This window comes from Oncorhynchus masou, chromosome 1 (genome assembly GCF_036934945.1).
Source record: "Oncorhynchus masou masou isolate Uvic2021 chromosome 1, UVic_Omas_1.1, whole genome shotgun sequence".
Classification (NCBI taxonomy): domain Eukaryota; kingdom Metazoa; phylum Chordata; class Actinopteri; order Salmoniformes; family Salmonidae; genus Oncorhynchus; species Oncorhynchus masou.
Window position 1 is genome coordinate 50051516 of NC_088212.1, and position 24433 is coordinate 50075948.

At 44.7% G+C, this 24433-nt stretch overlaps 1 protein-coding gene across 3 annotated transcripts in view; it reads right to left on the reverse strand.

Annotated features, from left to right (window-relative positions):
- The window catches only part of cntrl (centriolin), a 122731-nt gene that overhangs the window by 12098 nt on the left and 86200 nt on the right, over positions 1-24433 (reverse strand). For all 3 annotated transcript variants that reach the window (XM_064974032.1, XM_064974022.1, XM_064974042.1), the window contains 10 exons: positions 22326-22515; positions 21839-22158; positions 16168-16352; positions 15690-15870; positions 14851-15249; positions 11693-11852; positions 11050-11165; positions 4991-5310; positions 4546-4804; positions 2540-2768 (listed from right to left, as the gene is read on the reverse strand). In XM_064974032.1, coding sequence (XP_064830104.1) covers positions 2540-2768; positions 4546-4804; positions 4991-5310; positions 11050-11165; positions 11693-11852; positions 14851-15249; positions 15690-15870; positions 16168-16352; positions 21839-22158; positions 22326-22515 — 2359 coding nt within the window. The remainder of the gene's footprint in view (positions 1-2539; positions 2769-4545; positions 4805-4990; positions 5311-11049; positions 11166-11692; positions 11853-14850; positions 15250-15689; positions 15871-16167; positions 16353-21838; positions 22159-22325; positions 22516-24433) is intronic.

Sequence of the window (24433 nt, forward strand, 5' to 3'; positions counted from 1 at the left end):
ACGGCCAGGTCTTGGTAGATTTGCAGTGGTCTGATACTCCTTCCATTTCAATAGTATCGCTTGCACAGTGCTCCTTGGGATGTTTAAAGCTTGGGAAATCTTTTTGTATCCAAATCCGGCTTTAAACTTCTTCACAACAGTATATCGGACCTGCCTGGTGTGTTCCTTGTTCTTCATGATGCTCTCTGCGCTTTTAACGGACCTCTGAGACTATGACAGTGCAGGTGCATTTATACGGAGACTTGATTACACACAGGTGGATTGTATTTATCATCATTAGTCATTTAGGTCAACATTGGATCATTCAGAGATCCTCACTGAACTTCTGGAGAGAGTTTGCTGCACTGAAAGTAAAGGGGCTGAATAATTTTGCACGTCCAATTTTTCAGTTTTTGATTTGTTAAAAAAGTTTGAAATATCCAATAAATGTCGTTCCACTTCATGATTGTGTCCCACTTGTTGTTGATTCTTCACAAAAAAATACAGTTTTATATCTTTATGTTTGAAGCCTGAAATGTGGCAAAAGGTCGCAAAGTTCAAGGGGGCCGAATACTTTCGCAAGGCACTGTATATATTTTTTGATTTGTTTAACACTTTTTTGTTAACTACATGATTCCATATGTGTTATTTAATACTTTTGATGTCTTCACTATTTTTCTACAATGTAGAAAATAGTAAAAATATATAAAACCCTGGAATGAGTAGGTGTTCTAAAACTTTTGACTGGTACTGTATGTATTTCAAACACTTTGGAGCATTTGATTGAGCCTGCGTGTAGCGTCAGATGGGCAGGCTTTGTACTTTGGGGACTATAACATTGGTTCCATGGTGCCAGGTAAGCCCAATAAAGCGCCTTTAAAGTATTTGAAAGGAAACAAATATTATTTTAACCCTGGTTGAGAGCGAGAGTACAGCGATAGTGAGCAAATAAGGAGTCTAAGTCTAATAGGAAGTTTACATACACCTTAGACAAATACATTTAAACTCAGTTTTTCACAATTCCTGACATTTGATCAGAGTAAAAATGCCCGGTCTTAGGATCACCGCTTTATATTTAGAATGTGAAATGTCAGAATAATAGTAGAGAAAAGTATTTATTTCAGCTTTTATTTATTTCATCACATTCCCAGTGGGACAGAAGTTTACATACACTATTAGTATTTGGTAGCATTGCCTTTAAATTGTTCAACTTGTGTCAAACGTTTCGAGTAGCCTGCCACAAAATTCCCACAATAAGTTGGGTGAACTTTAGCCCATTCCCCTTGACAGAGCTGGTGTAACAGACAGGTGTGTAGGCCTCCTTGCTCGCACACGCCTTTTCAGTTCTGCCCACACATTTTCTTTAGGATTGAGGTCAGGGCTTTGTGATGGCCACTCCAATACCTTGACTTTGGTGTCCTTAAGCCATTTTGCCACAACTTTGGAAGTATGCTTGGGGTCATTGTCCATTTGGAAGACCCAATTACACACAAGCTTTAACTTCCTGACTGATGTCTTGAGATGTTGCTTTAATATGTCCACATAATTTTCTTTCCTCACATGATGCTATCTATTTTGTGAAGTGCACCAGTCCCTCCTGCAGCAAAGCACACCCCCCACAACATGATTCTGCCATCCCTGTGCTCCACGGTTGGGATGGTGTTCTTCGGCTTGTAAGCCTCGCCCTATTTCCTTCAAACATAACAATGGTCATTATGGCCAAACAGTTCTATTTTTGTTTCATCAGACCAGAGGACATTTCTCCAAAAAGTACGATCTTTGTCCCCATGTGCAGTTGCAAACCGTAGTCTGGCTTTTTTATGGAGGTTTTGGAGCAGTGGCTTCTTCCTTGCGAAGTGACCTTTCAGGTTATGTCGATATAGAACTTGTTTTACTGTGGTTATAGATACTTTTGTACCGGTTTCCTCCAGCATCTTCACATGGTCCTTTGCTGTTGTCAGCTCTAGGAGACAGAACGCGTCTCCTTCCTGAGCGGTATGACGGCTGCGTGGTGTTTATACTTGCGTACTATTGTTTGTACAGATGAACATGGTACCTTCAGGCGTTTGGAAATTGCTCCCAAGGATGAACCAGACTTGTGGAGGTCTACAATTGTTTTTCTGAGGTCTTGGCTGATTTCTTTTTTTCCCATGATGTCAAGCAAAGAGGCACTGTGTGTGAAGGTAGGCCTTGAAATAAATCCACAGGTACACCTCCAATTGACTCAAATGATGTCAATTAGCCTATCAGAAGCTTCTACAGCCATGACATAATTTTCTGGAATTTTCCAAGCTGTTTAAAGGCCCAGTCAACTTAGTGTATGTAAGCTTCTGACCCACTGGAATTGTGATACAGTGAATTATAAGTGAAATAATCTGTCTATAAACAATTGTTGGAAAAATGACTTGTGTCATGCACAAAGTAAACAGACTTTCCGAAACTATAATTTGTTAACAAGAAACTTGTGGAGTGGTTGAAAAACAAGTTTTAATGACTCCAACCTAAGTGTATGTAAACTTCTGACTTCAACTGTAAGTAGTATAAGTTATTTTCTGCTTACCAAGCAGAGGCACGTGCTCTTGCAGGACGGCACACTGCTTGTGGTCCCTGGTCACTAGTCGCCAGCTCCTGTCCTCCATGTCGGCCACTGCAGTGTTGACCTGCTCCAGTCTGAGTGTGTGCTGGGCCAGAGAGCTCTCCTCAACCTGGCTCTGGGCCTGCAGTTCCTGGAGCCTCTGCCGCTGCCTCTCCTCACGCTCTTTGGCCTCACATTGCAGCCCCCGCGCACACTACATACACAGAAATAACTGCTTCCTCCATTGCACTTAAAGCAGAGTTTTAGGTTTGAAATGTTGTGAACCAATACAGCTATGGAGCCATTGAGTATACAGTTGTGGCCAAAAGTTTTGAGAATGACACAAATATTAATTTCCACAGTTTGCTGCTTCAGTGTCTTTAGATTTTTTTGTCAGATGTTACTATGGAATACTGAAGTATAATTACAAGCAAGTGTGTCAAAGGCTTTTATTGACAATTACATGAAGTTGATGCAAAGAGTCAATATTTGCAGTGTTGACCCGTCTTTTTCAAGACCTCTGCAATCCGCCCTGGCATGCTTTCAATTAACTTTCGGTCCATTCTTGCAAAATCAATGCTTAGAGTTTGTCAGTATTTGTGGGTTTATGTTTGTCCACCTGCCTCTTGAGGATTGACCACAAGTTCTGAACGGGATTAAGGTCAAGGGAATTTCCTGGCCATGGACCCAAATTATTGATGTTTTGTTCCCCGAGCCACTTAGTTATCACTTTTGCCTTATGGCAAAGTGCTCCATCATGCTGGAAAAGGCATTGTTTTTCACCAAACTGTTCATGGAGGGTTGGGAGAAGTTGCACTCGGAGTATGTGTTGGTACCATTCTTTATTCATGGCTGTGTTCTTAGGCAAAATTGTGAGTGAGCCCACTCCCTTGGCTGAGAAGCAACCCCACACATGAATGGTCTCAGGATGCTTTACTGTTGGCATGACACAGGACTGATGGTAGCGCTCACCTTGTCTTCTCCGGACAAGCTTTTTTCCAGAAGCCCCAAACAATCGGAAAGGGGATTCATAGGAGAAAATGACTTTTCCCCCAGTCCTCAGCAGTCCAATCCCTGTACCGTTTGCAGAATATCAGTCTGTGCCTGATGTTTTTCCTGGAGAGAAGTGGCTTCTTTGCTGTCCTTCTTGACACCTGGCTATCCTCAAAGACTTCGCCTCACTGTGCGTGCAGATGCACTCACACCTGCCTGCTGCCATTCCTGAGCAAGCTCTGTACTGGTGGTGCCCGGATCCCACAGCTGAATCAACTTTAGGAGACGGTCCTGGCGCTTGCTGGAGTTTCTTGGGTGCCCTGAAGCCTTCTTCACAACAATTGAACCGCTCTCCTTGAAGTTCTTGATGATCCGATAAATGGTTGATTTAGGTGCAATCTTACTGGCAGTAATATCCTTGCCTGTTGAGCCATTTTTGTGCAAAGCAATGATGACTGCACGTGTTTCCTTGCAGGTAACCATGGTTGACAGAGGAATAATAATGATTCCAAGCACCACCCTCCTTTTGATGCTTCCAGTCTGTTATTCAAACTCAATCAGCATGACAGAGTGATCTCCAGCATTGTCCTCGTCAACACTCACACCTGTGTTAACGAGAGAATCACTGACATGTCAGCTGGTCCTTTTGTGGCAGGGCTGAAATGCATTGGAAATATTTTGGGGGGATTCAGTTTATATGCATGGCAAAGAGGGACTTTGCAATTAATTGCAATTCATCTGATCACTCTTCATAACATTCTGGAGTATATACAAATTGCCATCATACAAACTGAGCCAGCAGACTTTAAAAATTAATATTTGTGTCATTCTCAAAACTTTTGGCCACAACTGTATAGGTCTATTTCACTATGGCTGCGCCTAAAAAAGTGCACTGTATTTGACTACAGTAATGCACTATACAGGGAAACAGGTGCTATTTCAGACTACGACTTATTGGCAACAGTGTATGGTGTCTAAATCTTGCCCTGTCATGTTACTTGTAGCTGAGTCTGCCTCTCAGCCAGGTCCGTGTGCAGCTCCATCAGCCGGTGCTCCAGCTGCTCAGCTCTTCGTTCATCCTCCTCCAGCTGCTTCCTCGCCACACTGTCCCGGGCCATGACCAACACTCGCACCTCCTCCTCCAGCATCTCTAATTGCCATTTTTGCTCTTCCACTTGCTCCTTTTGACCACTGAAGATCTCAGACTCCCGGTATAGCTGTTGTTGAGTGGCTGCTGTGTCTCGTTCCATCTTCTGCCTGAAGGATAAGATGAGATGAGACAAGATTGTTTTTTAAAGACTTTTTTATCCCTGTAGAGAGATTTTGCTTCCGGCTCGTGTGCATACATTAAAACATATCATCAAGCATAGACAAAGGACATATCTTCTAGAAAATTGAAGACAAATACAATAATAGAAAAAGTGCAGTTTGAGTGATTCAGACCTGTGTGTGAGAGCCTGTCTCTGCTCCTGTCTCAGCTGACCCAGCTCTGCATGCAGCCTGTTCAGCTCAGCCTCAGCCACCCGCGCCCCGTCCTCCGCTGCCTCCAAACACAGGTCGGCGTGTGTTCGTCTGGCCTCCAGGTTCCGGCATTGCTCCTCCAGCCTGTTCCTCTCCCTGGTGGCCTCCTCCGCTTGTTCCCGGACTCCCTGCGCCTCCTCTCTCAGCTCCGTCCGGTCCTGCTCCGCCAGCCTCATCTGGCGCTCGCCCTCAGACTTCTGGCGCAATGCCTCCTGCTGCAGCACCTGCAGCTCCACGCGCACCTGGGGGAAAACACAGAGAGACATAAAATACACACACAAAAGACAAGTAAACACCCACTTGTCTCTGAACACATTAAAATGGCACTATTTCGGAAAAGAGCCCCATGAGCCCTGGTCAAACATAGCGCACTAAATACGGATAATAATATAACATTTTGGTCATCTCAGTCCATTTGAATCAACAAATCACAGCACATACAGTGTATTCGGAAAGTATTCAGACACTGACTTTTCCCACATTTTGTTACAAATATTTTTTAGCTCCTCATCGATACCCCATAATGACAAAGCAAAAACAGGTTTTTAGAAATGTTTGCAAATTCATAAAAAATTAAAAATGGAAATATCACATTTACATAAGTATTCAGACCCTTCACCCAGTACATTGTTGAAGCACCTTTGGCAGTGATTATAATTTCGAGTCTTCTTGGGTATGACGCTACAAGCTTGGCACACCTGTATTTGGGGAGTTTCTCCCATTTTCCTCTGCAGGTACTCTCAAGCTCTGTCAGGTCCGACAGGGAGCGTCGCTGCACAGCTATTTTCAGGTCTCTCCAGAGATGTTCGATCGGGTTCGAGGACATTGAGACTTATCCCAAAGCCACTCCTGCGTTGTCTTGGCTGTGTCCTAAGGGTCATTGTCCTAGTGGAAGGTGAACCTTCACCCCATTCTGAGGTCCTGAGCTCTCTGGAGCAGGTTTTCATCAATGATCTCTCTGCACTTTCCTCCTTTCATCTTACCCTCATACCTGACTAGTCACCCAGTCTAGTCCGCTGAAAAACATACCCACAGCATGATGCTGCCACCACCATGCTTGACCGTAGGGATGGTGCCCGGTTTCCTCCATACACAACGCTTGGCATTCAGGCTAAAGAGTTCATTCTTGGTTTCATCAGACCAGAGAATCTTGTTTCCTATGGTCTAGTCCTTTAGGTGCCTTTTGGCAAACTCCAAGTGGGCTGTCGTGTGCCTTTTACTGATGAGTGGCTTCTGTCTGGCCGCTACCTGGTTGAGTGCTGCAGAGATGGTTGTCCTTCTGGAAGGTACTCAAATCAAATCAAATGTTATTTGTCACATGCTCCTAATACAACAACAGGTAGCCCTGTTATTGACTAAATAAACAAAAGTAAAAAATAATAGCAAATAGTCAATGCAAATAGTCCGGGTAACCATTTGATTAACTGTTCAACAGTCTTATGGCTTGGGGGTAGAAGCTGTTAAGATGCCTTTTGGACCTACAGTACCATTCAACAGTTTGCGGCCACTCAGAAAAGCAAATTTTTTGTCCATTAAAATAACATCAAATTTATCAGAAATGCAGTGCAGACATTGTTAATGCTGTAAATGACTATTGTAGCTGGCCACCCCTCATAGCCTGGTTCCTCTCTACGTTTCTTCCTAGGTTCTGGCCTTTCTAGGGAGTTTCTCCTAGCCACCGTGCTTCTACACCTGCATTGCTTGCTGTTTGGGGTTTTAGGCTGGGTTTCCGTACAGCACTTTGAGATATCAGCTGATGTAAGAAGGGCTTTATAAATACATTTGATTTGAAACGGGGGATCCTAAATGGAATATATACATAGAAAATGGCCAGAAAGAAAGAATTTTCTTCTGGAACTTGTCAGTCTATTCTTGTTCTGAGAAATGAAGGCTATTCCATGTGAGAAATTGCCAAGAAACTAAAGATCTCCTACAACGCTGTGTACTACTGCCTTCACAGAACATCGCAAACTGTTTCTAAACAGGATAGAAAGAGGAATGGGAGTCCCCGGTACACAACTGAGCAAGAAGACATAAGTACATAAGTGTCTAGTTTGAGAAACGGACGCCTAAAAAGTCCTCAACTGGCAGCTTCATGAAATAGTACCCGCAAAACACCAGTCTCAACGTCAACAGTGAAGAGGCGACTCCAGGATGCTGGCCTTCTAGGCAGAGTTGCAAAGAAAAGGCCAGGGTAGCGGCAGGGTAGCCTAGTGGTTAGAGCGTTGGACTAGTAACCAGAAGGTTGCAAGTTCAAACCCCCGAGCTGACAAGGTACAAATCTGTATCCCCTGAACAGGCAGTTAACCCACTGTTCCTAGGCCGTCATTGAAAATAAGAATTTGTTCATTCTTAAATGGTTCAATAAAGTTAAAATAAAAAAATAAAAATATCTCAGACTGGCCAATAAAAATAAAAGATTAAGATGGGCAAAATAACACAGACACTGGACAGAGGAAGATTGGAAAAAAGTGTTATGGACAGAGGAATTTAAGTTTGAGGTGTTTGGATCACAAAGAAGAACATTTGTGAGATGCAGAAAAATGAAAAGATGCTGGAGCAGTGCTTGACGCCATCTGTCAAGCATGGTGGAGGCAATGTGATGGTCTGGGGGTGCTTTGGAGGTGGTAAAGTAGGAGATTTGTACAGGGTAAAAGGGATCTTGAAGAAAGAAGGCTATCACTCCATTTTGCAACACCATGCCATACCCTGTGGATGCCGCTTAAATGGAGCCAATTTCCTCCTACAACAGGACAATGACCCAAAGCACAGCTCCAAACTATGCAAGAACTATTTAGGCAAGAAGCAGTCAGCTGGTATTCTGTCTATAATGGAGTGGCCAGCACAGTCACCGGATCTCAACCCTATTGAGCTGTTGTGGGAGCAGCTTGACCGTAAGGTACATAAGAAGTGCCCATCAAGCCAATCCAACTTGTGGGAGATGCTTCGGGAAGCATGGGGTGAAATCTCTTCAGATCACCTCAACAAATTGACAACTAGAATGCCAAAGGTCTGCAAGGCTGTAAATGCTGCAAATGGAGGATTATTTGACAAAAGCAAAGTTTGAAGGACACAATTATTATTTCAATTAAATTTTTATTTATTTATAACCTTGTCAACATCTAGACTATATTTCCTATTCTTTTGTAACTAATTTCATGTATGTTTTCATTGAAAATAAGGACATTTCTAAGTGATCCCAAACTTTTGAACGTTAGTGTACATTTGGTGCTGCGGTACTGCTTTCCGTGCGGTAGCAGAGAGAACAGACTATGACTAAGATGGCTGGAGTCTTTGCCAGTTTTTATGGTCTCCCTGTGTCACAGCATGGAATTAAGAGGTCCTAGATGGCAGGAAGCTTGGCTCTAGTGATGTACTGGGCCGTACGCACTACCCTCTCTAGCGCCTTGCGGTCGGAGACCGAGCTATTGCCATACCGGGGGGTGATGCAACCAGTCACGAAGCTCTCGATGGTGCAGCTGTAGAACGTTTTGAGGATCTGAAGACCCACGCCAAATCTTTTCAGTCCCCTGAGGGGGAAAAGGCTTTGTCGTGTCCTCTTCACGACCTTCTTGGTGTGTTTGGACAATGATAAATTGTTGGTGATGTATACACCAAGGAACTTGAAGCTCTCAACCTGCTCCACTACAGCTCCGTCGATGACAATGAGGGCGGGCTCGGCCCTTCTTTTCCTGTTGTCCACGTTCATCTTGATCATGTTGACGGAGAGGTTGTCTCGAACCTCCTCCTTATAGTCTCATCGTGGTCGGTGATCAGGCCTACCACAGTGGTGTCGTCGGCAAACTAGATGGTGTTGGAGTCGTGCTTGGCCACGCAGTCATGGGTGAACAGGGAGTACACAGGTGGGGACTAAGCAGTTTCATCTGTGGATATGTTGGGTTGGTATGCAAATTGGAGTGAGTCTAGGGTTTCTGGGATGATGATGTTGATATGAGCCATGGCCAGCCTTTCTAAGCACTTCATGGATTAAGACGTGAGTGCTACGGGTCGGTAGCCATTTAGGCAGGTTACCTTGGTGTTCTTGGGCACATGGACTATGGTGGTCTGCTTGAAACATGTAGGTATTACAGACTCGGCCAGGGACATGTCTAAAATGTCAGTGAAGACACTTGCCAGTTGGTCAGCGCATGCTCGGAGTACCCATCCTGGTAATCCGTCTGGCCCTGCGGCCTTGTGAATGTTGACCTGTTTAAAGGTCTTACTCACATCGGCAATGGCGAGCGTGATCACACAGTTGTCCGGAACAGCTGGTGCTCTCATGCATGTTTCAGTGTTGCTTGCCTTGAAGCGCGCATAGAAGTTGTTTAGCTCGACTGCAAGGCTTGTGTCACTGGTCATCTTGCGGCTGGGCTTCTCTTTGTAGTCCGTAATAGTTTGCAAGCCCTGCCATATCCGGCGAGCATCAGAGCCGGTGTAGTAGGACTCAATCTTAGTCCTGTATTTACCCTTTGTATGTTTGATGGTTCGTCTGAGGGCATAGAGGCATGTCTTTTAAGTGTCTGGGTTACAGTCCCGCTCCTTGAAAGCAGCAGCTCTTCCCAGAACATATTCCAGCCTGTGCAAGCAAACAGTCCTGTAGCTTAGCATCTGCGTCATCTGACAACTTCCGTATTCAATGAGTCACTGGTACCCCCTGCTTTAGTTTTTGCTTTGAAGCAGGAATCAGGAGGAAAGAATTATGGTCAGATTTGCCAAATGGAGGGCGAGAGAGCTATGTATGCCTCTCTGTGTGTGGAGTAAAGGTGGTCTAGAGTTTTTTTCCTCCACTGGTTGCACATGTAACATGCTGGTAGAAATGCATTAAAGTCCCCCGTCACTAGGAGCACCGCCCATGATTTTCTTGTTTGTTTCTTGCATTTTCTTGTTTGCTTATGGCTTTATACAGCTCATTGAACCCATCCCCTGCGTCCCCTATATCAGCGTCTTCTCTTCATGCGAATGACGGGGATTTGGGCCTGGTCTGGTATCTCGAATAAATCCTTTGCGTCCGACTCGTTAAAGAAAAAAATCTTTGTCCAGTTCGAGAGGAGTAATCGCTGTTCTGATAGCCAGAAGCTCTTTTCAGTCATAAGAGACGGTGGCCGAAACATTCTGTACAAAATAAGTTAAACAATGTGAAAAAACACAAAATAGCACAATTGGTTAGGAGCCCATAAAACGGCAAACATCTCTTCCTACGCCATTATATATCTCCCATCTTCACAGAGGAATACTGGAGCTCTGTCAGAGTGACCAACGGGTTCTTGGTCACCTCCCTGACCAAGGCCCTTCTCCACTGATTGCTCAGTTTGGCCGGGCGGCCAGCTCTAGAAAGGGTCTTGGTGGTTCCAAACTTCTTCCATTTAAGAATGATGGGGACCTTCAATGCTGCAGACATTTTTTGGTACCCTTCCCCAGATCTGTGCCTCGACACAATCCTGTCTTGGCTTGGTTTTCACTCTGAAATGCACTCTCAACTGTGGGACAGGTATGTGCCTTTCCAAATCATGTCCGATCAATTAAATTTACCGCAGGTGGACTCCAAACAAGTTGTAGAAACATCTCAAGGATGATCAATGGAAACAGGAAATTTCGAATCTCATAGCAAAGGGTTCAAGTCTCAACGTAAAATACTTATGTACATAAGGTAATTAAGTTTTTTTGTCATTATGGGGTATCATGTGTAGATCGATGAGTGAAAAAAGTATTTATCCATTTTAGAATAAAGCTGTAACGTACCAAAATGTGGAAAAAGGGAAGGGGTCTGAATACTTTCCGATTGCACTGTATTGATGGGTGCACTTTCTGCTTTTACTTCCTGCTTTGCTCCTTTGACTTGAATGAAAATGCCCATTCTATGGCAGCACATGCAGTCAAGAGCGGAGGAAAATGTGCACCAAATCATTTTTACTATTCAAACGGTCACAGCCCTCAATAAGGTGCCATTTGAGATACAGTCAGCGTTATGAGTGACCTCTGACCTGCTGCGGGCTCTCCTGACTCCTCTCCAGCTGGTCCAGGCGCTGGTCGTGCTGCAGCTTCACCGCCTGCAGCTCCTGGCCCGTCACCTGCAACATCTCCAGAACGTGCTTCAGCTCTGCACATACACACACACAGCCAGGCACATACTTGTGTGCAAGCACAAACACACACAGTCATCAAACTGCACAACTCTATAAGGTTACTACTATGTAGTAATACATAAGCATTGAAGTGCAGAGTAACCTCACGGTTCATGGTCTTATGCCATGTCCACACTTTCTGATTCCTGGGCTGCACTTGCATTCCCGCTGTAACCACACTCAGCGGCAGATCTTGCACTAATAATAATTTAATAATTTGGACATAGCTTTACTCTTCTGTACTGTTCATATAGTTATTGGGATGTCTGTACCTTGCTATTAGGCTTTTGGGCGTAGCCTGACGCCAACTCCTTGTCACTTATTGCCATGCCAAACATGTTTCGCTTTACAATTATCAATGGTGTTAGCAAGAGCACAAACAGATCTGGGACCAGGCTATTTAGGGTCTGGGCCTTGAGCAAAACCCTCTGACCGTGTCAATCTAACAGCATTGTAGAACCAGGTGAGTTAGCTGTGTGTGACTCGTGCTAGGGTTGGTTACCTGCTTTGTGCTTGTTGATCTGTAAGCGGACATTTTGTAGGATCTCCTCCTCCTGACCTCCCTGCTGTTTGAGTGCAGCCACGCTAGCCCTCATCTCAGTCAGCTGTGCCTCCATCTCACCCTTCTGGACATGGAGCGCCTCTACATCCCCACGCAGCACCTACATACACACACACACAGTTACATAAAATTACTTTGTAACTACTAATTGGTCATTGGCACATTATTGATACAAACAGGTCTATGTGAAGCTGCAGCACGACCAGCGTCCGGACCAACTGGAGAGGAGTCAGGAGAGCCTGCAGCAGGTCAGAGGTCACTCATAACGCTGACTGGATCTGTTTGTATCACTAAAAGTGGCAGTAATAAAGCCTCTATTGAAAAAGCCAAACCGTGACCCAGAAAATATAAAAAACAATCAGACTATATCGAATCTTCCATTCCTCTCAAAAATGTTAGAAAAAGCTGTTGCGCAGCAACTCACTGCCTTCCTGAAGATAAACAATGTATACAAAATGCTTCAGTATGGTTTTAGACCCCATCATAGCACTGAGACTGCACTTGTGAAGGTGGTAAATGACCCTTTAATGGCGTCAGACCGAGGCTCTACATATGTCCTCATGGTCCTAGACCTTAGTGCTGCCTTTGATACCATCGATCAACACATTATTTTGGAGAGCTTGGAAACCCAAATTGGTCTACACGGACAAGTTCTGGCCTGGTTTAGATTTTATCTGTCGGAAAGATATCAGTTTGTCTCTGTGTATGGTTTGTCCTCTGACAAATCAACTGTAAATTTCGGTTTCCTCAAGGTTCCGTTTTAGGACCACTATTGTTTTCACTATATATTTTACCTCTTGGGGATGTCATTCGAAAACATAATGTTAACTTATGCGGATGACACACAGCTGTACATTTCAATGAAACATGGTGAAGCCCAAAAATTGCCCTCGCAAGAAGCCTGTGTTTCAGACATAAGGAAGTGGATGACTGCAAACATTCTACTTTTTAAAACAGAGATGCTTGTTCTAGGTCCCAAGAAACAAAGAGATCTTCTGTTGAATCTGACAATCTTGATGGTTGTACAGTCGTCTCAAATAAAACTGTGAAGGACCTCGGCGTTACTCTGGACCCTGATCTCTCTTTTGACGAACATATCAAGACTGTTTCAAGGACAGCTTTTTTCCATCTACGTAACTTTATAAAAATCCATGCTTTTGTTACTTCTAGGTTAGACTACTGCAATGCTCTACTTTCCGGCTACCCGGATAAAGCAATAAATAAACTTCAGTTAGTGCTAAATACGGCTGCTAGAATCCTGACTAGAACCAAGCAAATTTGATCATATTACTCCAGTGCTAGCCTCCTTACACTGGCTTCCTGTTAAGGCAAGGGCTGATTTCAAGGTTTTACTGCTTACCGACAAAGCATTACATGGGCTTGTTCCTACCCATCTCTCTGATTTGGTCCTGCCGTACATACCTACACGTACGCTATGGTCACAAGACGCAGGCCTCCTAATTGTCCCTAGAATTTCTAGCAAACAGCTGGAGGCAGGGCTTTCTCCTATAGAGCTCCATTTTTATGGAATGGTCAGCCTACCCATGTGAGAGACGCAGACTCGGTCTTAACCTTTAAGTCTTTACTGAAGACTCATCTCTTCAGTGGGTCATATGATTGAGTGTAGTCTGGCCCAGGAGTGTGAAGTTGAACAGAAAGGCTCTGGAGCAAGGAACTGCCCTTGCAGTCTCTGCCTGGCCGGTTCCCCTCTCTCCACTGGGATTCTCTGCCTTTAACCCTATTACAGTGGGTGAGTCACTGGATTACTGGTGCTCTTCCATGCCGCCCCTAGGAGGGTTGCGTCACTTGAGTGGGTTGAGTCACTGGCGTGATCTTCCTGTCTGGGTTGGCGACCCCCCTTGGGTTGTGCCGTGGCGGAGATCTTTGTGGGCTATACTCGGCCTTGTCTCAGGAGGGTAAGTTGGTGGTTGAAGATATTCCTCTAGTGCTGTGGGGGCTGTGCTTTGGCAAAGTTGGTGGGGTTATATCCTGCCTGTTTGACCCTGTCCGGGGGTATCATCGGATGGGGCCACAGTGTCTCCTGACCCCTCCTGTCTCAGCCTCCAGTATTTATGCTGCAGTAGTTTGTGTCGGGGGCTAGGGTCAGTCTGTTATATCTGGAGTACTTCTCCTGTCTTATCCGGTGTCCTGTGTCAATTTAAATATTCTCTCTCTAATTCTCTCCTTCTTTCTCTCTCTCGGAGGACCTGGCATGATGACTCCTTGCTGTCCCCAGTCCACCTGGCCGTGCTGCTGCTCCAGTTTCAACTGTTCTGCCTGCGGCTATGGAACCCTGACCTGTTCATCGGACGTGCTACCTGTCCCAGACCTGCTGTTTTCAACTCTCTAGAGACAGCAGGAGCGGTAAAGATACTCTTAATGATCGGCTATCAAAAGCCAACTGACATTTACTCCTGAGGTGCTGACTTGCTGCACCCTCGACAACTACTGTGATTATTATTATTTGACCATGCTGGTCATATATGAACATTTGAACATCTTTGCCATGATCTGTTATAATCTCCACCCAGCACAGCCAGAAGAGGACTGGCCACCCCTCATAGCCTGGTTCCTCTCTAGGTTTCTTCCTAGGTGTTGGCCATTCTAGGGAGTTCTTCCTAGCCACCGTGCTTCTACACCTGCATTGCTTGCTGTTTGGGCTTTTAGGCTGGGTTTCTATACAGCACTGAGATATCAGCTGATGTAAGAAGGGCTATATAAATAAATGTGATTTGTCTGTGACTATCGAACCGGCTATGAATATCGGTGTGCATTTAAATGAGGCTAACGTGGTTACCGGAAAGTGCCTCTAGTGTTACGATCCATTTTTTATTGGATGTTACATTTCAATAACCCTCCCTGACATGACAGTTGAAGGAGTGCTGCATGTTAAGCTGAATCCAAGAAAGGCATTTGATTAGTTTGACGTGTTGCGAGGTGTCACTTATTTACACCGGTTCTCCACCCCATTTTAGCTCATTTTGGCCATAGACTTCACCAGGCTTCCCAATTCTCGTTGAGGCTAAGTGTGTTGTGACCCCTTAAATAAACTTTGACTTAACATTGTGACAGAGAAACTAAGAATGTCATTGCAATACCTGAATGTTAAGTTGCTCTAGCTCGCTCCTGCGTTGGGCGAGGGTGCTCTCAGACTGTTTGCAGGTTTCCAGCAGTGTGGCCTCCCTGCTCTGGGTCTCCAGAATCTGGCTCCGGAGGGCCTCCAGTCGCTCACTGGCTCGTTTCACCTTCTTGTTGACCTCTTGGAACACCAGGTCGCGGGCAGCCACCACCTCCTCCACCCTCTGCAGAGTGTCTCCCTGCTCTTCCTTGCGTCTTCTCAGCTCCTGGAGATCCTCCTGCAGATCCCTGAGATGCTGTTTGGCCTCCACCAGCAAAGAGGCGCTGTCCCGAGTGCGGAGTTCCAGCTCCTCCAGATCCCGCTCTGTGTCGGCGAGCCGCTTCCGGGCCTCAGTGTGTTGCTGGAGAGTCGCTTTAGTCTACACAGGTCACATGAAACAGTCTGTTACAACACTGCTGGCTAATGATACAAGAGATGGTACTACAGACAAATATCACCATTCACCAGCAACAAAGTTTTCAAATGTAAGACGGTCAGTAATTCAACTATAATATTTTAAACCAGAAGGAGAGACTATCAAGCTTCTGATAACCGACTACTGCACCCCCCCCCCTTAAATGAAGGGGGCTATTTATGTCCACCCGTAAATGTGCCCCTCGCTCCATTCTGCCACCCAAGAGGTAATAAGAATATGGCAGTGCATATTCCACTGGCAGAAAATGAATGGTGGTGGACGGCGGCATGCTAACATTAAGTTATTTATTTCGACCCCTATGCCTAAGTGTACGTCTTCTTCTTCGGGTCGAATATACACTTCCTAATAACATTATATATAAAATATATGTCAATATATGTGACCTTGGTCCTTGTGTCCTTCAAGCTGCTCTGTGCCTCCAGCAGCAGTCGGTCTGCCTCCCTGAGTTCAGCCCTGCGGCGGAGCAAGGTCTTCTCCAAACATTCTACCTCCTCCAGCAGAGCCCCGTGGTGCCGCAGGGACTCCTCCACAACCGCTGACCCCCCTCGGCCCTCCAGCATCTCCCTGAGGAGACACACACATAGCTGATCAAGATGTCCCCAAGTTGGTCTTTTAGTCTCCAAACAAATATGATGTACTGGACTGCAGGGTTGGGGTCAATTCAAATTGAAGTCAGTCAATTCAGGAAGTAAACTAAAATTCTAATCCAATAATTGAATTTTTTTTATTTCTTTTCAATTATTCATGTCAAAAGTTTTTCCATTTAAATTTTTTTAAATTCAAATCACTTCCTGAATTGACTGACATCAATTCGAATTTACCTTAACCCTGCTGGACTGTGAGAGCTGAGCGTTACCGTACCTTCGGCGGCGAAGTTGGCTTAAGGCTCTCTGGAGCTCTCTGAGCTCCAGTCTGCGATGTGTGTGCTGATCCTGGTGCCTGAACACATCCCTCTCCACATGGGCCTGCCTCTCCTCCTCCCCTGGGCCCTGGCTGCCACGTGGCTGTTCCTCCACCAGCTGCTCCAGCCTGGCCAGCTCCCTCTCCTGACGGACGGACAGACGAACGGATACACACACACTTTTTTTGCTGACCACACCGCCCCCATCTCGTGAGCATGGCGTTGCAAAATAAATGTACACATACATGTTATTCAATCATTGCACCAACACTTGCACCAACACAATGAGGATCTTCAAAGCCAAGCGCTAAAGTAGAACTTGGTTCTATTTTGACGTTTGACACTCTGCAAGTCCCACCTCTCCCATCTCCTGATTGGTTTTTAGGAGCATATACCCACATGAGTGATTGAAAGTGAGGTCCACACTTCAGTCCAGTTGGTGGTGGGAATGCACCTTAAAGTTGGTTGCCAACCACCAAATAAAGTCCAAAGAAGAAGAAGCCTGAAGGTGGAGAGATTACTAGAAACAAACTCATTTTACCCTTTTATCTGTGGATTAATTGTCGGGGGTGAGGACCTTGTGCATTTCAGGTAAAATAACAACCCAATGTTTATATCCCAGGACAAAATAGCTAGCAATAGCAAGCTACCTAGCTAAATCAGTTCCATTACCACTCTACACTCATTCTTCCAACGGCCCCACATCTAAAACAGGGATATATCCCCCTACAATTTTTTCCTTCTTGTTTATTTGTCTTACCCTGGCCATTAAAACCACTGTTAGTGACTTTCACTGTGGCAGTATTAACCCCTTTGCATGACTGCGAAGTGAGTGGAGTTCTATTCCACTCTCAAAGCATCCTGCTCTATATCATCCACTACCCCCGCAATTGCCGTTTTGATCACAGGTTTCAAACCTGCCATCAAAGCTGATGTACAAATTCGATCAATGTTCTCACGTACCCAGTCTTTTTGCAGCGGAGTACATCTACTCATTTTGGTTTTATCGGTTATACTCTTCAGTTGATAAAACGGCGACATCAAAACATTTCTATATTGAGCTTGGGATTTCTCATTGATGTCATTGTGCCAGACCACAACAACATCTCTGAGTTCTTTATTTGATTGGAATTTTCAGTTAGCAGGGAAATGCTGACCAATTTGATCCAGTTTGCACATTTTTCCCATATTTGAGGCGAATTGGTGGAATGCTTGTTCGCCTCTTTAGCACCTCTATAGCTTTACTAAACTTCTCTCCCTCTAGCCATGCTTACAGGGAGAATCGGGGCCGTCTGTCGCCATTTCAATAGTTATTATTCCGAAAACTCTCCCGACGATGTCCAGCGTGTTTAGAGCTTCTTCACTCCCGGCTCTAATACACACCTTCTATTAACCATTTTCCAAGGTAGCGCTACTCACTTCACAGGATAATAGTTATGGTATTTGTTCCTATTAATTGGTCACGTCACTTAATACCTTGTATTAGAACCAATACTATAGTGTCTGCAAATGTATTACTGGAGAATACTGGTGACCCGTCTTATTCCAGTGTTATGCCACATCACCAAAATTATTCAAAGTTGTCTTCCTATTTCCACATAATCTGTTACGGTTCCCCGCACCAATAGGGTATAAACCTACCTCTCTCCTTATTGCTACTGCTAATATACTCAAATCATGTTCAAACAACATTTCAATATATTTTTCCTTTTGGATGAGGCTGTCCTCCAGACACTTTATCCATCCACTGGCATGATTCAGCTTCATAAGATGGCGTAGCAGTCAGACGTCCTTTGTGCTCGTCTTGTCGTGTCCCGTGTATATATATATTTACATCTTTCTTCGCATATCTTTTATACATTTTCTTTTCCAAAAACTCAACTTCAAAACACTCTCTTGCAATCCGCCTCACCAATTTAAAAAAAGAAGTATTATTTACCTCAAATCTGAAATCCACAATAGAAGCTAGCCTGAAGCTAACCAGAAGCTAACCAGGAACCAGCCAGAAGCTAGCCAGTTTACTGGCTAATGTTAGTATTTAGCTAACCACGGTTGATGGTCATCAGCTATCCTTTAGCTCGAAAAGCTATCGCCAATTTTGAACAACGCGACTCGGACCAGAATATACCGGACCTATTTTTCTCTCCATATCCCCGGATTTCAACCAAAAGCTCTGAACATTTACACCTGGATCTCGCAGCTAGCAAGCTGCTATCCGTGTGCCTATAGGCTTACGTCGGTCCCGGAGTAAACTTCAATTATTCCGGAGCTAGCCAGCTGAAGAGTTCCATCAACCACTCTTGGGCTACAATCACCTATCCAGACCCGTTTTACTGCCGGTGCGGAGCCCCACCCGGCCTTCACGACTGTACTACCGATGTTATCTGCACGAGGGAGTTATCTAACTGGCATTACCTGAACGGCCAACTTTGGCTGCTATCTGAATAGGTCTCTCTGTCAATTTTTCTTGGGTCACTATAACTATATCTATTTTGCCAATTGGATTGATCCCCTCTATCACATGGAACCCCACTAATCTACTATTGGAAATGCACGAAGTGGCTAAAAACAGAACACCATCCTATGCTAGCTTGCTACCGATGGCCCGGCTAGCTGTCTGAATCGCCGTTACCCCAACCAACCTCACTACTAACTGGACCCTTATAGTCACTCGACTAAGCATGCCTCTCCTTAATGTCAATATGCCTTGTCCATTGCTGTTCTGGTTAGTGTTTATTGGCTTATTTCACTGTAGAGCGTCTAGCCCTGCTCATTATACCTTATCCAATCTTTCAGTTCCTCCACCCACACATACGATGACATTACCAGGTTTCAATGATGTTTCTAGAGACAATATCTCTCTCATCATCACTCAATACCTAGGTTTCTACTGTATTCACATCCTACCATACCTTTGTCTGTACATTATGCATTGAAGCTATTTTATCACCCCCAGAAACCTCCTTTTACTCTCTGTTCCAGACATTCTAAACAACCAATTCTCATAGCTTTTAGCCATACCCTTATCCTACTCCTCCTCTGTTCCTCTGGAGATATAGAGGTGAATCCAGGCCCTGCAGTGCCTAGCTTCACTCCTATTTCCGAGGCGCTCACTTTTGATGACTTCTGTATGCGTAATAGCCTTGGTTTCATGCATGTTAACATTAGAAGCCTCCTCCCTAAGCTTGCTTTATTCACTGCTTTAGCACACTCTGCCAACCCGGATGTTCTAGCCGTGTCTGAATCCTGGCTTAGGAAGACCAAATTCTGAAATCTCCATTCCGAACTACAACATTTTCAGACAAGATAGAACTGCCAAAGGGGGTGATGTTGCAATCTACTGCAGAGATAGCCTGCAGAGTTCTGTCCTACTACCCAAACAATTTGAACTTCTACTTTTAAAAATCCACCTCTCTAAAAACAAGTCTCTCACTGTTGCCACCTGCTATAGACCACCCTCTGCCCCCAGATGTGCTCTGGACACCATATGTGAACTGATTGCCCCCCCATCTATCTTCTGAGCTCGTGCTCCTAGGCGACCTAAACTGGAACATGCTTAACACCCCAGCCATCCTACAATCTAAGCTTGATGCCCTCAATCTCACACAAATTATCAATGAACCTACCAGGTACCACCCCAAAGCCGTAAACACGGGCCCTCATAGATATCATCCTAACCAACTTGCCCTCTAAATACACCTCTGCTGTTTTCAACCAAACACTTCAGCGAGCAGGACTTTCTAATCGACCTGGCCGGGGTATCCTAGAAGGACATTGACCTCACCCCGTCAGTAGATGCCTGGTTATTTTTTTTTAAATGCCTTCCTTACCATCTTAAACAAGCATGCGCCAATCAAGAAATTTAGAACCAGGAACAGGTATAGCCCCTGGTTCTCTCCAGACCCGACTGCCCTTAACATCCTATGGCGTTCTGCATTAGCATCAAACAGCCCCCGTGATATGCAACTTTTCAGGGAAGCTAGAAACCAATACACACAGGCAGTTAGAAAAGCCAAGGCTAGCTTTTTCAAGCAGAAATTTGCTTCCTGCAACACAAACTCAAAAAAGTTCTGGGACACTGTAAAGTCCTTGGAGAATAAGAACACCTCCTCCCAGCTGCCCACTGCACTGAGGAGAGGAAACACTGTCACTACCGATAAATCCACTATAATTGAGAATTTCAATAAGCATTTTTCTACGACTGGCCATGCTTTCCACATGGCTACCCCTACCCAGGTCAACAGCACTGTACCCCCCCACAGCAACTCGCCTAAGCCTTCCCCATTTCTCCTTCTTCCAAATCCAGTCAGCTGATGTTCTGAAAGAGCTGCAAAATCTGGACCCCTACAAATCAGCCGGGATAAACAATCTGGACCCTTCCTTTCCAAAATTATCTGCCGAAATTGTTGCAACCCCTATTACTAGCCTGTTCAACCTCTCTTTCGTGTCGTCTGAGATTCCCAAAGATTGGAAAGCAGCTGCTGTCATCCCCCTCTTCAAGGGATGTTTTTATCATAAATCTTCAATAATGTTCCAATCGGAGAATTCCTTTGTCTGTAGAAATGCAATGGAATGCGAGGTAACTTTCACATGAACGCGCGTCACGAGCTCGTGGCTCTCTGACAGACATCTGACTCATTCCCCTCTCATTCCCCCCTCCTTTACAGTAGAAGCATCAAACAAGGTTATAAAGACTGTTGATATCTCGTGGAGGCCTTGGGAAGTGCAACATGACCAATATCCCACTGTATCTTCAATAGGGAATGAGTTGAAAAACGACCAACCTCAGATTTCCCACTTCCTGGTTGGATTTTTTTCTCAGGTTTTCGCCTGCCATATGAGCTGTTATACTCACAGACATCATTCAAACAGTTTTAGAAACTTCCGAGTGTTTTCTATCCAAATATACTAAAAATATGCATATATTAGCAACTGGGACTGAGTAGCAGGCGGTTTACTCTGGGCACACTTTCATCCAGATGTGAAAATGCTGCCCCCTAGCCCAAACAGGTTAACAATATTTAAAGATTCGGAGTCAGAACCCATCAATGCTTTTCAACCTGTCCCCAAATTAATATAGTTGGTTCAGAGTTTGTTTTGATATTTCAACCTGCATGTCCTGATTACGTCTGGTGTTGGTAGACAAAATCAACATGCACACAAGCGGTCAGCATGTTAGAGAGCTCCGGGGTCAGTAGAGCACAGTGTTGTGGAGCACTCAGATACAGATACTATTCTTTCTGACATGTGGCTAGAGTAAGGAATGGCGTCTCTGGGACGTTCAGCATGTTGTAACCTTCTGAACGCCACCCATGTTGGACCAGAGAAAAAAAGGCATCTGTAAGTCGAGGGCATTATTTTAGTTAATGCATTTTCAATATCATCTTAATTCACCCTCTAGTGGTTATATCGTAGATTAGCCCGGTGTTTTCCAATCCTGGGGACGACCCAAAAAGGGTGCAACTGTTAGATTTTGAGTCAAAGGCTTGATGATGAGCTGGTTAGATGAATCAAGTGTGTTAGTGCTAGGTCTAAAAGCAGAAATCTTTGGGTCCCCACGACCAGGATTGGGAAACACTGGATTCGTCCATTCAAACCATTAGGAATCATCATCTCATCCATGTCACCCACCATCTCCTTGTGCCCCGGCATGTTGCAGTGGAGCACCCCGGTGGGGAAGCTGACTCCGAGCAAGGGCCCAGAGAGGCTGCTGGGGCCATAGACCAGGTGGGCCCCCTGTGGTGGAGACCCGTAAATGACCGTCCCGTTACTGAATGCAAGGCTGGCCGCAGGGGAGGCATAGACCACAGAGCCAGGGGGCAGGGGCGAACCGTCGGGCAGCATGGTGTAGATGGCGGAGCCAGGGGGATGGCTGAGTTGATCCCCAGTCCCCATCCCAGAGGAGCTACAGTCTACCACATCGCTCTCACCACCACTGTCCCTCGCCTCACCTGAGGGGTCAAGCACGCACACACATACATACACACACACACACCGATGCACACATACACCGATGCGTGCACACACACACACGTTGCTGTGTTGACTCTCACGGTTTGCTGTATCGTAGTGTAATCACAGAGGTCTCAGAGGAAACTTGCAATGTGCCTATACATACCTCTTCCTTTGTAAGTGTGTGAGGATGTGTGCACCGGAGGGGAGTAGACCCAGTATCCCCCTCCAGGCTGGGGACCTCTATCCCTGCTGACCCCCCTACACCTGCTGCGGCGGTGCACCCTGTCAGGCGAGGTAGGATACTGCGACCCTAGACCTGAATCCTGAGTGCCCTGATAACCTAAACTGTGATCCTGACGGAACAAGGAGAAACAGACAATAAAACTATAGTATATTAGTCCTGTACAATATCAGCCTTAAGCCTAATTTATACCAAATGCAATATAAGAACTACAAATAGCCATGCAAAAATGGCGATCTGCGTAATTGTGTAGGAAAAATACGCAAATGTGTACAGCCCCGCAATTATAAACTCGACACAAGTAAGCAGGATCGCCATTTTGCGGTCTTGCGTTGCATATGTACAGTATAACTTAGGCTTTACACATACTACATAGAAAACACTTAAAACACAACTCATCTGGCACCAAATGACGATCTGCACGAAACTTGATACATGGCATCTATGGACCAATATCTCCCAACGCAACAATTTCTAGGCTAGTATGTCAAACATACTGACCGATAAACATCCATGTGGGCATGGTCTGACACATAAATTCATACAGATCAGACACCAATATTTGAATTGTACCAAAACTTGGTGTACATATTTCAAACACTGTCAACACTCAAAATATGCAAGCACATTCAGATCGACCACACGGTGGCGCTGCAACAGGCACATGTTTATATCTCTTGAGTTTGGCTGCATGGTGGCACTGTTAGACAGGAAAAAGAGTTGATGCAAGCACATTGGCTTATGTTCTTTTATCGAGACTCTTGGAAAATGTTGCATTTAATTCTTTAGAGTCTAAGATGTTGGGGGGGGGGGGTGCTAAACTGACATGGAATTTTTTAAGAATGTCATAGTATGGATCATTTTACTATTTGATTGTGAATATTAGGACCCCTTTAGGTATAAAAATATATAGTTTTGGGGGGGATAAAATATTGATTTTGGCCTTTACTACTATAGCCAAGCCAATAACCCACATTCAATAACACATTCATAAATGCCAAAGGACAGTCAAAAACATGTATAATAAGAAACAAGGTTTTGAAATGTCTGTCCTAAATCTAGGAGATAAGAAGAAAAACACTCAGGAAGAAAAACTTCAAATTAGTGGATTTGGCTATTTCAGCCACACCCGTTGCTGACAGGTGCATAAAATCGAGCACACAGCCATGCAATCTCCATAGACAAACATTGTCAGTAAAATGGCCTTACTGAAGAACTCGGTGACTTTCAACATGGCACCGTCATAGGATGAAGTCAGTTGGTCAAATTTCTGCCCTGCTAGAGCTGTCCTGGTCAACTGTAAGTGCTGTTATTGTGAAGTGGAAACGTCTAGGAGCAGGTGGACTGCTCCCTTGGCAGAAGGCCTACCAGGGTAAACCACTGGGACATCCAAGGTTCATTCTTATGGTGGGTTGCAACTTACAGGATCCTTTCAAGTTGAATCTACCAGAGGGGGACTGGCATGACTCTTCTGTGAAGATCTGAAGGATCAGGTTCGTGGGTCCTCTCTACAACACCCTCTCTATCCCGCAGAGAGGGAGAGGGGTGAAAGTTGGCCATTCTATGACGCTCGTAAATACCAGCAGGAACTCTCACTCTCCCACACAATGAAAGGGAAGTTAAAAATCCCTTTGTTACAGAGAGTGATTTTGTAACAAAGATTGGATAATGAAACAACATTTCTCTATTCCAAACAATTGGAAGGATCCGTGGGTACTTAAAGAACAATTATGTCAGATCAGTTGTTGTTTTGGGATCTCAATAAGGACGATATAACATAACTATCTCTGAATGTGTATATTTCCCAGTGGTCAGATTTATATCCAACTGTTGTGGAATTTATATAATTAAATATGAAACTATTTGTGAGAAGCTGAAATGTGATCTTGGCCTTCAAAATTATAAAATGTTTTTTTCATGTGAAGTTTATCCAGTCAATAACCACGCCCAAATGAGCTCAGACATTATGCCAAATGTAATGGAACGCCCTTTATCCCGAAGTGTTTAAAAAGGACTCGCTGAAGAATTAA